Source organism: Lutjanus erythropterus, chromosome 19, assembly GCF_056507025.1.
Source record: "Lutjanus erythropterus isolate fLutEry1 chromosome 19, fLutEry1.hap2, whole genome shotgun sequence".
In the NCBI taxonomy this organism is placed as follows: domain Eukaryota; kingdom Metazoa; phylum Chordata; class Actinopteri; order Lutjaniformes; family Lutjanidae; genus Lutjanus; species Lutjanus erythropterus.
The window spans coordinates 5186230-5202479 of NC_139335.1; the positions used below are offsets into that span (position 1 = coordinate 5186230).

Sequence of the window (16250 nt, forward strand, 5' to 3'; positions counted from 1 at the left end):
AAGTTGAGAGTTTGCAATTGCAAGAATTAACACAAATTCAACCAATCCCTTTGAATTTTGCAAGACCTTGCAATTTTTTATCCAATCGCTGTAACTTTTCCACAAATTTGACCAATCATCATAGCTTCCTGTGAGTTCCACCAATCACAGCATTCTCCCATGCAAATCTCGTACATGTCAGAGCATCTTGATTGGCCCCTGGTGGCTGGTGGCTGTCATTTTCGGTAGCAAATAGTAGATTGGGCCAAACCTCGATAACACGGCCCCAACCCTGATCACTACTGCACAGACTCCAAATGGCTCCAAATGGCTCCAAATGGCTCCAAATGGCATCACCGGCACAAGATGGCAGCACTTGTATCTGGGATATTTTGGCTTCATTTTTGTACAGCGGGAGGAGGTGGAGCCACAGTGTCCATCTTTATTTACATAGTTTAGGGACAGGTGTAGACTACTCTGGAAAGACTCCTACATCCTTGAAAAGCAGTTCCTGGGACTAAAATTTCCACTTGTGGAAACACGGCTTATATAGTGTTTCCTCTGGAAAGGCAAACTACAGTGAACTTCCTGATTTTTGAAGGGTATCTGGTGACTCCACCCCGAAATGCTGACAAGTCGTAGCATCAATAAAATGCACTACGTGCATCTGTTCACTTTGTCTAAGCAGTTGGTTCATTGTGGAACACCTCGGCTTTAACAGTTCAGTTCATGGTATCACTGATATGAGTGACACCATTAAGGCTCCCTGCACTGCGCTGAGCTCCTGTGGCTTCAGTATTTGGGACGCCCAGTCATGGGTCAGGAGGCGCAGCGGGTGGGGAGAGGGCCGGGATACGGGCAGGGACTCTGGTGCTGGATTTAAAAATAGGACGGGGCGACTACTGCAGCAAGGAGGACAGGGACACACAACACCGAGGAACATATGGTGTAGAGGGGAGACATTCACTGAGTTGGAAAAAAGAGTGTGTCGGCATGTGCGTGTGTGCGCAGGGGGGCAAGAAAGAGCTGGTTAGGTGGAGTGAAATAGAAAAAATAATGTGTGAAGGAGAAGATTTTACGATTGGACTAAAGGTCATGGATTGTAATGCAGCGGCGTGAAGTTTTGTGACTGCAAAAAATAACCAAGCGCTTAAGAAAAGAAAAAAAAAAAAAAAAGGAGAATACAAAATGACCCCCAGTGTGCAGGTAAAAAAATCTGATCTCTACATGATATTTGTGGAAGAAAAGGTGAAGAAAAATATACACATAAACACCATGTGTATGTGTATTACTTACCATATCTCATTTGTCTGTGGGCTAACAAATCCAAGCGAGAAAGAAAGGATCAATAACAATCAATGTGCACAGAATGTTTCAACCACACCTCTCATACTAGAGGTTGCCCTTGTTCAAAGCTTGCAAGAATGTTGTCGAGTGTTAACACAAAGTCCAAAACCAGAAACTCTTGAATTATTCAGAGCGGCTACGATTCTCGTCGGAAGCTAAATAGACTTCAAAAGCGCTGTTTGAAGAGTTTTATTTGGTGCTGAAAGTACTTTTGAAACCCATTTTGCCATTGAAAAGGCCGTCCTGTGAAAGAGGTAGACAAGCACGGGCAGAATGTGGACTGCGGCGCTCCATTAACGGTGGCGAAGTTTGTGTAATGACTCAATGACGATCGCTTAGCTTTTGCTAGAAAACACTGACACAAAACATCGATCTCAACAGTTTTTAGAACATCATGGGGGGAGTTTTTAGTACCAAGTACAAGGCCTGATTCTCTTTAATTACACAGTGTTTCATTTCATTGCCGTTAAGACACAGGAGCTTTCAGTAATTCCACACTAAAAGCTGCTCCTCTTTCACAGAAAATCACGTTTAGTGAAATAGATGGGATGCAATAACAGTAATTGGGCTTTCAATAACTTCAGCAAACTGCACGGATGATCTTTTGATTATCATACACTTCTTGCTTTTCATTTTCTCTGAGGACTTCTTTATCGGCTCCTCAGATTTTAATTTCCCCGTGAAAGATATACTTTTGTCCTTGAAATTGGAAATAGTCTATCACAAGATTTGTTTGGCTTACTTTCATTTAGAGACAGATAATGGAGCAGATCATTTTGGAAAGTCAAGTCAGGTCAGTTATCTTGTTTAAAGTCAGAGTAACCTACATACAGTAGAACTTTATTTCAGCATTGAAAAGACACTGAGACTTTTGTTATTTTTCTTGCATGCATACCAAATATACATTTTGATTAACTGTTTTTGCACCACATCTTATGTCAGCTAAGGACTAAGCGGCATTACTGTGTTTTCTTACCCAGTTTAGGTGTGAGCGCGGTCAAATCCAGGTGGCTGTGCTGGTAGTCATGGTGGTGGTTTCCTATTGGAAGAAAAACACTGAGGTCATTTCAACACGGTACACTCTTAGAGATAAAAGTGCTAACTAGAACCATAAGGGGTTCTTTGGCTTATCATAATACATATGATAAGCTGACACATCACCACAAATCAAAGTTGAGCTGGACTCAACTTTGATTTGTGGCCCACAGTAATAATTGGTGGACGTCAATTTCTGGCTTCATGTTGCCAGCTTCCAGTGAAAATGACTTGTATCCTGTTGTTGTGATGCCTGTAGTCTGAATATACCATGAAGCTGACTTTGTTTGCATTGCGAGACAGAGGACAGACGTGGTCTACAGTCTTGGCAGACAATGAAATCATGGAGTATCTCAAATCGGGTCTCGAGATGGATGTATTTGACAAATTCCCCATGATCAAATCTATTATGCTAAAACCATCCAGTGCACCTGTGGAGAGGAACCAGAAACCAAATGCCATTCCCAAAAATATACACAAACCTCTTAAATAGTAATTTATTTGCATGCATGCTGTACTCTCAGTCAGCACTCGTCTGGCAGCAGCACAGCGTCTCCCCTCACACCTTACGCTGGGAAGGAATGAGCCTCTACAGTGGATATGGGGACACTGTGTGTCTCCGTCGCTCTGACGCTTTGCATCAACAGGCAACAGAAGAACAGAGAGACAACACAGAAGGAGAACAAGGTCGGGTGGCAGAGAACATGTAGTTTCAGCAGACTTTGTAGTGATTAAGAAGTAATGAACCCCAACCCCAAAGTCCAACCCAAACCTACATCCCTTTGTGCTTGTAGCTCCAGCAAGGACATGTTCTTTGTCAAATATTCACCTTTGCTTCCACATTTTTCTTCTACTAACATGGGTTGGGTGAGTCACTTTTATAATTTGTATGTAGATATGTGTTTTGAGACACTAACTGGTGCATTAGTTCCATGTTGATACATGGTGTACTGCAGGCTATAGACACTTGATTTTGTGTTTCTGTCCTAAATAGATGGTGCAGGGACAGAGCATGCCACATCAGGTGCAACACTCCTGCAGCAGAGTGTATCCATTATGATAAACTGAGGATGCTACCTTGATCACCGAAGCTGCATGCTGCTAATGTCTATTTTTATGCATCTGGCTTATAATTTTCACCATAGAACTGTGTAAAAGATGCATGCAATTTGTTCAGAAAGGATTAAGATAAATACCTCATTGTCTCAGTGGCGATGCAACACAGGAGAGTCACCTTGTGGGTGTTTCTGCATCATAAATCCATCAAATAAATATGTATCAATGATCCTGTATTTAAATGTATCCATCATCTACCCTACTTTAAACCTGCTAAGAAAGCATGGCTGCAGACAGTTACTTTTCTCACGTTGTATGTAACAAGTTACTTTTAAAGTAATGTTGCCCAACACTGTAAATATGCTTGTCTTGCCTTAACAATCCTCACACCCTGTGGATCATCTACTGTGTCAACGTGGGCAAGTGAGTGAAAAATGTGTTTTCGGATGTGATAAAGTGACTTTTTAAAGAAAGTCCCTTTGCGAGTTGAGCACAACAAGCACAACTCTGTTCGACAGACAGTCAGTCAGCTTTTCCATCCAGTCCAGTCGTTGTTTGCTGTTTCTCCAGATATGAGATCTTTGATTTGTTCAGTGTGTCTCGAGTGAGCAGTAAACTGTCACAGCTCAGTTACGGGACTGTGAGTGTTTCTCCCATTTGACGAATCCACAGTGTTGCCACTGCTTTGCCAAAATGATTGATTACGGCCTCTTTATGCGGGAACCTGGAAGCCGCTACACCTCAAGGTGATCCATCTTCGCTGTGAGTGAGTTGTTTGATGTTGCACTAATATCGTTATGTGTTGTTTGAGCAGTTAAAGTACAAAGCAGAATCATCTGAGACCTCCATCACCGAGCAGCAATACGAGTTCAAATAATTTCAGAGTGAAAATATTGCCTTTATTCAATTACATCGGCTGTTTTTGAACAGCAGAGCATACAAAACATGGATATGTGATAGTTGTGCCTTATTTGCATTTAAATATGTTCATCTATCATCTTATGAGAGTGCTTAAGACGTAAAACTACATATGAGCTCTTTAGAACGCTCTGAACTGATGACAGGGGGGGTTGCATTCTGCTTTTGTTAAAGATCAGTGTCTGTATTTGAATCATAATGCTTTTCCCAGCAGGCGGATGTGACATTTCTGACAAATGTTATTTGGCTTCAGCTGAGATCTAAGCAAGTATAGAGATTAATTGCACAGATTTAAACGTGGTGTTGGAATTTCTTGCTTATCTCAACGGAAATTGATATTCAGTTCAGGAAAAGAAGGAATATAAAGGCTCCCAGTTAAGTGGTTTTAAGTAGCTGTGTACCATAATTAGAAAACAAGCTGTATTTGGTCCGTTCTGCCTGCAGCTGTACTCTGCTCTCCAATCACACAGGTTTGATCAAGGGACCAATTATAACAGCAACAGAAAGCTCAGCTAAATTACCCTGCCATGAACTTGAAATGGAGGCAGTTTTGCACCAAATAAATAACAACCTTTTACTATCTGTGTAATTGCAGAATCTGTGGGTTTTTCCCCCCTCCACAGCAGAGAAACCAACTGCCTCATAAATATCACACATTAAAACATACCACGACTGTTTAACCAAGGTTCAAAAGTTTATCACCCTGCAAGGATGGTTTTTCATTGAGGTAATCTCCGGTTCAGGGCTTACATTCGTCTGATCCAATTAGCCCCTTTATGTGAGATATCTGACTGTTATTGCTGGAATTGTGCAGCTACTCAAACTGAGCACACATTATAAAAAAAAGGACAAAAAAGAAATATAGTGTTTGTTTATGAGGGTAAATTTCACAGAAGGATCTTGCCCCAGCACTCTGTGATGTAGTGAAGCATGAATCGGCTTAGGGAAAGTGAGCAACACAGAGCAGTCGGAGGGAACACATTCACACCGAACACAGTTATTTCTGAGGCGGGAGTGTTCGCTCCTCCGGTTCAGCTCGGTCAGTGCAGGACAAGTTCAACCAGAGAAACTGCAGCAAGATGGCTGAAAATGTGAGTTTGTGCTGCAATGATCTGAACAAGACCCCACAACAGCACATGCGCGTGGAGATCAATGTTTAGAAATGATTTCAGGGCAGTCTGATACTCATATTCAGATTTCTTTGTTTGTTCTTGTAAGTACCAAGGTAGTTGAAGTAAGGCAGCATTTTGAATGACTCCCAATCAGCTTTCTGATTTACTGATGTCTAATTTTGTGGACTTGAACAACTTGAAATTATGTTTCATCCCTTCAACCTGCTCTGCTTATTTCAGTAAAAGCACATTAGTAAGGTTTCTCTTAGTAATGTACGTCTGACATCATTAGGTCCATGTCTGTTCTAGATTTTTCTCCCTGCAGTTAAGCTGCTATTTTCTCTCGGTAATTCAGAAAGAAGATAAGTCTAATGTAGGACGAATAATGTATTGTGTTATATATAAAACAGTCTACCTGAACAGGTTAAATCAATGTAGTGAAAACTGCTAAAGTTCTACTAATTAAAAAACGTCAGGTGCCAGTAGATTTTTCTGTCTTTGTGTTTATTAAACTCATAATTTAGTCATAATTTTGACTAATATGAACTTTACTGAATATGAAATAATGGGTTTTTATGCTTAAATAATTCAGTTGAATTTTAGTGGTGCATTTATGGAAAATATCGGATTAATGAATAACTTTAATTTAACTGTAATCAAAGAGAAGAGAAGGAGTTTAAGACCTCAAAAAAGATTGTAAAGCAAATAATTGAGTAGGAATAATGCAAGCGTTTAAGTTGTTGCGCCTTGAATTTAGTTTGCATTCATGCAAACTGTTGATTTAAAAGCAATTAGATTAAGTACATCAGATTTAAAGCAATTGTGTCCATACAAATTGTCAACTTGATTTGAAATAACTTTTTTCAGTGGCATTACCAATTGGGGCAAATGTTTAAAGTTGGTCTAATAATTCTCTTTTTTTCAGTGCAGGCCACAGATTCTGATTTGTTTAGACATCCTCTCCCACCACAAACTCAAACTGAGCAGGATGACAGGTTAGTCGATGAAATGAGTCCACTGCTGTTGCAATAAACCACAGTCTGTTGCAGCAGCAGCGGGCGAATTGAGTTTCTTTCCGTTGTTTGTCACTCATTTGCATTTGCAGCCTCTGCAAAGACTTGACATGTTCAGGTAATCTGACAGAGCTTACTGTTTGTCTGAGTGTATTTAAAACATATAGATATGAAAAATCCCTTATATGAAAACCACGTAGGAACATAATAACCTGTATGTGTATAAAAGAGGATGTGAACATTACACCCAGATGAGATTGTTGAACATTTCAAAACCATTAATCTGCCTCCACTCTCCTGGTTCCAAGCTTTCCGTCACATTTAAACCTGAATGCAGGGATTTTCTCTCATTCAGCCACAGTAGCATTAGGGACTGTGCTTCTTCCAAACTGAGATGCTTTGGTTGCTGTGATACAGAATTTCCTATATTATTCTGCAGATAGTTTGTGATACCAACAAATACTGAACGTAAAAATTGTTAGCACCTTTTGATCAAATGGCACCACAAATGTGGCTGCAATAGCACAGTGTGTGCAGGAAATATTACATTTTTGTAATATAAACATTGAGAGCAAGCTACAGTAAAAATGCATGGAGTTACAAAAAACCAAAAAAGTTACTTTTTTGACTTGGCCCAGGGACGCTCTGTACAAGAGTTGGTGACAAATGCTGAAAATTTGCAGGTAGAGAAGCAAAAACACAAACAAACAAAATTACAGAATTGGATAAAATTAAAAATGGTTGTAGTTGTTATTTGGATAGACTTATCTTGATCCACAAAATTCAAGAGAAAAAGAATTTTGGTTCTTAGTAGTTCATAGGTTACAGGCCTAAACGTAGATTGTTGTTATAGCACCATCATTTGGTCCAGTGGGTCTTCTGCAACAAACCTGCTAAGAGTGAGGAAGATCGGATGAATAGTTTTTGAGAAACGCGAATTACACACAGACAGGATGGCTGAGTAAACAGCAACAGTGACAAGCGCAGCATTTTGTTCAAAGTTGGACATTTTTCAATTGTCTGCAACGAGAAAAAAAATGCCAAACATGCAGCGCTCAGCACAGAACAGACACTCGGTGCCTCGTCACACTACTGGTGTTTGAAGCAGGGTGTAAATACATGGTGCTGCATCTGCAAACAATTCAAAAAAAAAAAAAATTAGGTGGCCTCAGGAAAAAGAAGTGCTTTGGTGGACACAGCCCCTTGGTGAGATCCAAAATTGATGTTGGATGATAAGGTCTGGCTCACAGTCGGTGTTCCAGTTCATCCCAAAGGTGTTGGATGGGGTTGAGATAAGGGCTCTGTCGCAGGTCAGACAAGTTCTTCCATTCCAAACTATTTCTTCACTTTTTTTAAACATTATTTTTGGGGCATTTTCAGCAGAGAGGACAGACAGGAACAAGGCGAGAGAGAAGAGTATGACTTGTAACAAAAAAAAAAAAACGAACAAAAAAAAAAGAAACATTTCTTTGTGTGCCTGGTTTTGTGTCATGTTGACACAGGTAAGGATGTTCACCAGACAACAAAGTTGGAAGCACAGAATTGTCAAAATAACATGGAACATGGTATTCTGCAGGATTAACAGGAATAGTCACCGTCTGTAGTTTTTCCTGAATCCAGTGATGTCATAGTGATGTCACCGCATGCAGGAAGAACTACAAGCTATTTCTGAGATTTCTAAGTGTCCGCCTGTTTGTAGCCTTGGGGCATGCTAGATGGGTACTTTTGTTATGCTATGTTTGGGCCAACAGAGTAATAGCTATGCACAACAACATGCATCCTGGTACATGTAGGCACTGTAGGCTCTGAGGTTCTATGCACAACCTTCCCAGCTTCTAAGGGTACTAACAAAAACCTCCCCCTGGGGTACAACCAAAAACAATTTATATTCCAAGGGTTTTATCTGGAGACCCTTCAAGGGGTTCTACAGAGAACCGTTTTATATTCCAAGGGAAGAGTTCTACCGAAAACCCTTTTATATGATGGTACAAAGGACCATTAATGAAAGATTTCAACAAATTCTGAAGAACTCTTTCTTCCAAATAGGGTTCTTTGTGAGACTAAGGGTTCCATTAAGAGCCCTTTTCATCCAAAGAACCATTGACAAACCCTATTTTCTAAAAAGGATTCATCAGAAGAGTGTACAAGGAATGATGGCCAAGCTGTCGCTGCTGAACAAGATTTTCTTTATATACTGGGTGTCCTATAACACAGTTAAAGTGCTACACTGAATGTAAAAAAAAGATGTCTGGAGCTAAAGTCCCTGACTTTCTTCACAGCGGCTGATGTTAAAGGTTTAAACTGTTGCTGTAAAACCAGAACGGACCGAGAAAGTGGAGCAAATGTCAGGGGAATTCTTCTAAATATCAGTTTTATGATTCACACTGAGGCGTTGACATCCTGAATCCAGCTGACACAGAGCTCAGCACTGTGAGCTATATGGGAGATAACATACCTGCTAAGTGTTAATACATAATGCAGCAGCTCTCACTGACAGTAAAGTGTGTCACATGGATTGGCTGTAGTAATGCAGGCGGCTCTGTCACAAATGAATCGAATGCTTCCAGGTTCCAGCGGGTGGACAGAGGGGATCCCACTGTGACCCAGATCCATTTTAAACGCCTCGCTCTGGGGAAGCTGATGGACAGACGCTGGCTACGGCGAGGGCCCATGCTATGTCATTATGCTGGCAGAGTGTGAAGTACCATGTGGACCTGGTGGGACAGATCACCTCGTTTTGCCCTTGTGCATATGGATGTGTGTGATGGAGAGGCAAAGTAATACCAAAAGAGAAAGATGAGAGCTTGCGTCTGTCACCTTCAAACTACTCAGGACTTTAATGGAGCTGTGATAGGCAGCAAACCTCAGCGGGGACGTGAACAACTGAAACTGCAAAATCTGAGGAAGTTGCAGTGGAATCAAAACAATTTACAATCTGATGATCTGAGGAAATGACATCGTTATCTGACAAATAGGCAGTTTAATCTGTTCAGATTCAGTGCAGTTGGCAACAGCTACAATTTATCATCATTACAGTGAAGTGACGCCTCACCCAAAACCTTTTTTTAGACCCAAGCACATTTATTTGAACAAACTGACCCTCAGAGACTAAGTCAGGGCTTACTCATGAAATTAAAAGTTCCTCCGATGTGTTTGTTTTTGAACTCCCACTGCATCTGCAGAGCGGTGAGGATTAAACAAATCAGACCGAACTGAAGAGATCATATGCACAGTTTTGTTTGTTTTTGTCTCTTCATGTGCTATAATGGGGTCTCAGTCATTGTGTTGCTCTTGGATGTTTGAGAGAAGAGGTTATTCCAGCTCATTCCAATACCTCTAAACTGCTGCATTTGTTTCAGCAGCTCATACGGTCTGTTGCTCTTGATGGCTGTTTTTTCCCAGCTGGAGAAACAACTCGCCATGGGTTGGGTGACATAGATGACATTTTCTATCGCAGCATTTTTTACGACGATTTAATATTGCGATATTGTAATAGTATATATTTTAATTCTAAGTCCAGTGTTTGATCAGTGCTCCAATGATGACAGTTCAGCAGGCTTGGTACCGGGTCAATTTTCTCCTTTCCTGTTTCCTGTAATTGTATGCTCTGTGCGAGGCTTGCATATGTTGAAAAGAAAAGCAAAAGATTTTAAAGAAGACAATACTAGGGGATCTGTGAAAGTGACATATATTCACAATTTGGCCCCATTTAGACAAACCATGGCCAATGGTCTCAAGTGCATTTAGGACATGTCCAACTCCACTTGAAATGAAACAAAAAGCAACTCAGTCAGATTATGACGTTATTGGGGTAGAAGGAAATGTAAAAATACCAGAAAAGTGAGATGCTTGTGTGCAAAGTGGTGACAATTATAATGTTAGGTCTACCTGATTAAAAAAAACATAAGCTGGACCCAAGCATCAAATACAACGCAATTAGGAGCTGGAAATGTACTTAATAATTAAAAAGAAATTCCCTACAAATGGCTAATAATTGCTACAAGCAAGACCAAGTGCATAAGTGGCAATTTTGTGCATGTTTTATGTTTGTTTTAGACATCAAGTAGCAAAGAGCTGCACTCCTAAAGCGAAATAACGAAAAGTGAAAATATGTCATGCGTGCGGATGATAATTTAATCTATTGGCCTGCATTCATCCTTTATGACTCGTTGGCTTCTTGTTGACGCCTCATCTGCATCTTTTCTTCAATGAAAAAAAGCCTTGAGCCTCTTAATGGCACATCTCAGTGTAATGTGTATTTAAAAATTGACACTTTCCCAGTTGCCTTTTCCACTTTATGCACTCAACTCAATTATGGTATTTCTCTCTGCACATGGATGAATCTCAACTCTGTCTACAAGTGAAGCTCGTCTTCCCGAAATCATCAAAAAAACAAAACAAAACTGGGGAACATCCTCTGCTGATGACAAATCAGTTAATTTTCCATTTCACAAGCTGCAGCACTGGAAACACAGTTACTCTGTGCTGCTTATTTTACTGCTGGGAAAGCATTTTCTTACATTAGCACAACAGAAAGCATCGGTCCACACAAAGTCTCTCAGCCTTACCCGTGCAGCGTCACGAGCTTGACCGACGGCATCTCGAGGAGCTTCTTGGAGTCTGTGAATTACTAACAAGGATAAGCACAGATTTATCTGATGTCTTCTTCGATATGTCAGAAGTAACATCACACAAAGCTGCCGTTATCCTTGCCGTGGATAATTGGACTCCATGAAGTAAGAAACTGAAGGATCCAAGTTCACAGCTGAGGCTGAATGATGTCTCAAGAGAGAAATCTGACCTGTGACAAAAAACTACTTCTAAAACAAACAGAAAAGATTTTAAACTGCTTGCCTCATTTACTGACCAGTTACTTCTAGCATCTTCTAGCGTTGTCCTTTTCCTTTTTTGAAAAGTGTTATTTTATTTCAAACCATCATCGTTCCCTAAAGCTAACCAACCTGCGACCATTTCACAATGTTGATCACGTGTTCAGCTTTTTGGCGGCATCTTGCAGCCACCAAAGGATACTTTGGGCATCAGTATCAGTGACAAAGCAGCATTGAGGGCTGGGATGACACTGTGTTATGCAGTCCAGTGGGAAATTTTAAGTAAAAAGAAAGCGACAAACTTCATTTAATCCATGTGACGAAAAAAAAAAAAAAAAAATCATAACAACCCACTGTATCAGCGTGTTATGAAGTAGTTAAAGAAAACTTGTCTTCTTTTCTTTTTGTTGAACACTTATGACAAAGAATGAAATTAGTTTTTAGTTCATCTGTTCTTCTTGAACATCTACAGAATACAGTTCTGGTTGGAAACAGTTTCATGATGAAACTTTGATAGCTCAAAGCTGAAAAGCAGAATTTAATAAGACTCATGGAACAAATACAAAAGCACATATAGCAGAAGTAATTAAGTGAAGACACACCAAGCATTTTCAAACTTTCTTATCATTCCTGTTGTAAAGGAAAGGCAGCAGAGTATTCCAAAAATGAATTATCCAGTAAGTTATTTTCCATAATTACGCTCCGTGTTTCCTGTAATTATATTGGTATTTTGGCACAAAGCAACTGTTGATAAGCTGCATGATGAAAAGATTAAATAAAGGAGAAAAGACACTCTTTGTGAGGGCACCACAAACTGGAAAATTACAGCTGAGATCTTTTAATGACTTTGCAATTATGAGCCAAGCTTGGATGCTTGTTGGCATTTAACAGAGAGTGTACAGAATGCTAATTCTAAATGTTTACATCTTTCGCTTCAATTTGTGAAAGCGTTTCACTTGAGACGCAGCTAATTTGAGTTCACGCCAGTTCACACTTTGATCAGACACGATTGCGCAGTCGTGCATCATGTAAAATTCATACTGAACTAGAAATTCACCCTGAACAAATGAAGAATACTCCTTGTTTAGCTTCCGATGTGCACGTCAACACTGCCGACATTGAGGACAATCCAAGTGCTCTATTTGTGTCTGTCACCATTTTTTTGCTATTCTTTCAATCCATCATCTATAATTCTGACAGATCAGTGTGTCTGTGCGGTTCAGACAGGCCTCTCAAAAAGAACAGAGACAGGACAACCGAGGCGACCGGCTTGGCATTACACATGACGACTTCCCACTCGGGGCCCCTGAGGCCAAGGATCTTTGTTTCTCCTTTATCGATTAGGGATTGTGTGTCACAGCTCCTGGGCACATCATGTGCTCCTGACATGCTTTTTCCAGTCAAGAGAAGGCACAGCTTGTTGTTTTTGCCCCCTCAGGCTGACCTTGTGACTTAACAAAATACGAAATTCCCACAGACGAACTCTTGAGCTGTCCAGGACATGCAGGTCAAATGGGCAGCGATAAATGAGCAGAGAGGGGAAAGGAAACAAAGACGTGTTTTTGGGAAATATCCACTGTGAAAAATCTCCACATCATCCAGAGCTGCAATTACCAACAGGACCTTTGTATTTTGTAATCTGTGGGTTTTAGTAACCTGGGCATCAGTGAATAAGGAAACTGTTCTTGCATCTCCATTTTAAAACACCATTGAACTTTAATATTGGAAAATGAAAAAAGTAAATTGAAAGGAAACCTTTTGGAGACCTTTCTTAGAGTGCTGGGAGGTGTGTTTTGCAACTTCTGTAACTGTAACTTCTTATCAAATCTTTATTAAATCCTAGAAAAGTTTTTACTCTCCTGCTTCATATTTGGGAAATTCATCTTGTTCAGGTCTTTAATGGTGATCTGATGTTCTGCTGTTTGTGGCTGAGCAAGTCATATGCGGTGGGTTTTGAGAGCCTTTTTGCTGAAAACAGGCGCCTGTTGCTGCTGGAAACAAGCTTGATGAGAGAGCAGAGGGTTCATCACTTCGAGCCATTTCACTGTTAATGTAAAAATATTGATCAATGCAACGTAATTCTTTTTATTTTAATATATTCATGTATGGTTTGTGTCTATAACCACCAAATGTTGGCTACATGGGGTTATGGGGAATGTAGGCAGGAGATGCTAAGAAATTGTAGGTGCACAAAAATATCGCAAAAACTATCAATTCTTGTCCAATGTTGCTTTAAAGATTGAGTGCCAGAACATATCAGAATATGCCTTAAAACACCAAATGCAAGGTAGACTTCCAGCCTGTAACTTACGTTATTTTTTGTCCGTTTCACAGTAATTTGGGTTTAAAATAATGCCGAATATTCACTGAAGTGTCTGTTTATAAGCTGTAAGGAATCCTTTAGAAGGAGCAGATGTTTATAACAGTTAAATTGAGCAACAAGTTAATAGAGGCTGGCAGGCAGTGAGACAGACAGTCACTAAACTCAACTCCACTGTGTGTATTTTTGGAGCGGTGGGATTTTGTTTTCAGGATTACCTGCTTGGCTTTACATTGACTGACTGTTAATAAACAGCTGATCAACTTACAGTGGAGGACTTTTTTTTTTTTCTTGTTATTGTTATGATGTTGCACTTGTCTTGCACTCCTGCATTGTTTGTGCAACTTGCCTGACCTTTCTTGAGCTGTACTCATTTTTTGGACATGCAATTGTTACACATTGCTCCTTTAAGAAAAATGGCAGTGCTGTTGACAAAATACCCGAAACCTCAGATTTGTTTCATTAACGTTGAAGCTGCTGACTGAGTCCTATGAATCCATAGCAGGACGCTTTTTCTATGCAGATGTGTGAGTTTTCTTCCCACATCTGGCTAACCTAACCTTGGTGCTCCTAGAGAGACACAAGAAAGAAATAGCATCAGTGTCTCGCCATTTACTGACTACTCAGAGAATCTTTTATCAGGAAGCCTTGGAGCGAGCGGGTGTTATTTTACAGCCGTTTCCGTCAGTGGAGCATTTCTTGGCTCGGTGCTGCATGTCTTTGAGTGGCTTTGTCTCCTTCACACTTCTGCCACTTTCACAGAATTAAAAGCAACAAGCGCCCTTCTCTTCCCTGCCTCATGAGTAATGTGTGATGATTAGACCAGATAATTGCATCTATTTACATATAAATGTGATTGATACTTGTCCTACGGAGTTAAGCTTTCTTAAGCCGCTGCAGGAGCCGTTTGCCACTGATCTTGTTATAATCTATCCATAATATTTGGATCCTCCATCTGAAGTTACCTAATTAAATGATCATTCGCGACAAGTAAACAATTGGGGATGATGATGCTAATTAATGGTGGCTGAACACTGTGAGCCTGTACATGTAGAGATGCTACTATTGCATTCGCCTAATGGTGTTTATTAGGAGAGTTATGATTGATACAAGTTCATGAAGAGATGGAGTGAGATCTGTTATTCTTCAGTAGCAGAGATGGAGCGACAGCGGCACCGCACACTGTCTGAGAAAGAGGCCGCAGGCCTAATTGATTAGGTGCTGTCATCCAGAATATCGACCGCCCTCATAAGAATCTCAAATGAGCACTCGAGTGATAATGCCAGCACTCGTTAAAATCTGAGCACAGTGGGACTTTTGGAAATGTCAAGGCGAACCCAAACGGTTCTAAAACAGGAGGACCTTTTTAAATAGATGCCACAAATTCCATTTTCATAACAACCAGCAACAATGTCTTGATTATGTGTTTAAAAATCTAAGATATAATCAAGTTTCTGTTGCTTTGCCCTGCTGTGCTATTTAATTTTTATGTACCCTGCCTGAAGCTCCTGGGTGAAGGTGTTAAGAACATTTGCTCACCCTGTGTAGCCTCGTGTCAAACATGCCCTGCAGTCAGGTTGCACCTCAACAGGTACACGCTCTGACTGCTTATTAAAACTTTGGCTTCAAGCCCAAAGAGCCTCTGGCTTCTTTTGAACCGGAGCTTGCTGGTGGGCTGCAGGTGCAAAGTGTTTGCCAAGAGGTTTGTGGTTTTAGGTTTGACCCCGGGTCAGGCTGTGCCTCCATTTCCTTTGACATACTGTAATAATCCTGCCGCACTTGGGAACTTTGACTCACACCTGTTCCATGTGGCGTGACAGCACAACCTTTCAAGAAGTGCAGCATGTCACGCTGCAACACTGTCTCAGAGAAATTACCTTTGTGTGTTCCTGTTTTCCCACTTATGATGTGTTGACAAAGGCAGCCATTCACTCATTTTACCATATTTCGGTTACTGACTGGAAGCGTGGGGCAACGCATACATGAGCAACATTAAGACATTGTTTAGATTTCAGAAAAGAGCCATAAGAATTGTTCATAAAGTTAATTCAAGAAAACAAACCAACCGAATGTTTATTAAGTCAGCATTATTACATGGCTTTGTTAAATACTCAATTCTGATTGGTCTTTTTCTAAATTCTATTTATTTTTCTATTTCTATTTCTTTATAGCAGACTGTTGCTATGAAGAATGGGATATAAAATGATTTCTAAATCAAGAAAATCACTATTTTTATGTCTAATTTTAGGAAAAATCATAGTATAAAGAACATGCCACCACATGCATAAAATCTTGGTTTAAAAAAAGTTTGCTTCTTTATGCAATCAGAACCGTAAAGATGGATGACAAAAAATGCTAATGGTCAGGGTTTTAAACTCACAATGAAGTACTGCCATAAATCCTTATCATGACATCACAATACAGTATTTTGGAGAATCGATACAGTATCACAAAACATAATATTGTGATACTTATGTGTATCGTTATTTTCCTACACCCCTAATGTTGAACTGCCATGATTCTACAGTAGCCCAGAATAGACAAACCAAACACTGGCTCCGGAAAGGTCCTCTCACATTTTTTTGCAGCCACTGTAGTTTCTCTTACACACTTGCTGTTTGTTGATATTAAATGTAGTCCA

General features: G+C 40.2%; 1 protein-coding gene across 1 annotated transcript in view; it reads right to left on the minus strand.

The window, feature by feature from the left end:
- Positions 1-16250, minus strand: part of shisa6a (shisa family member 6a) — a 103447-nt gene that overhangs the window by 14368 nt on the left and 72829 nt on the right. Inside the window, exons 6-7 of the mRNA XM_084743679.1 lie at positions 2303-2365; positions 1276-1296 (exon numbers count right to left, since the gene is read on the minus strand). Of these exons, the coding sequence (XP_084599805.1) occupies positions 1276-1296; positions 2303-2365 (84 nt within the window). The remainder of the gene's footprint in view (positions 1-1275; positions 1297-2302; positions 2366-16250) is intronic.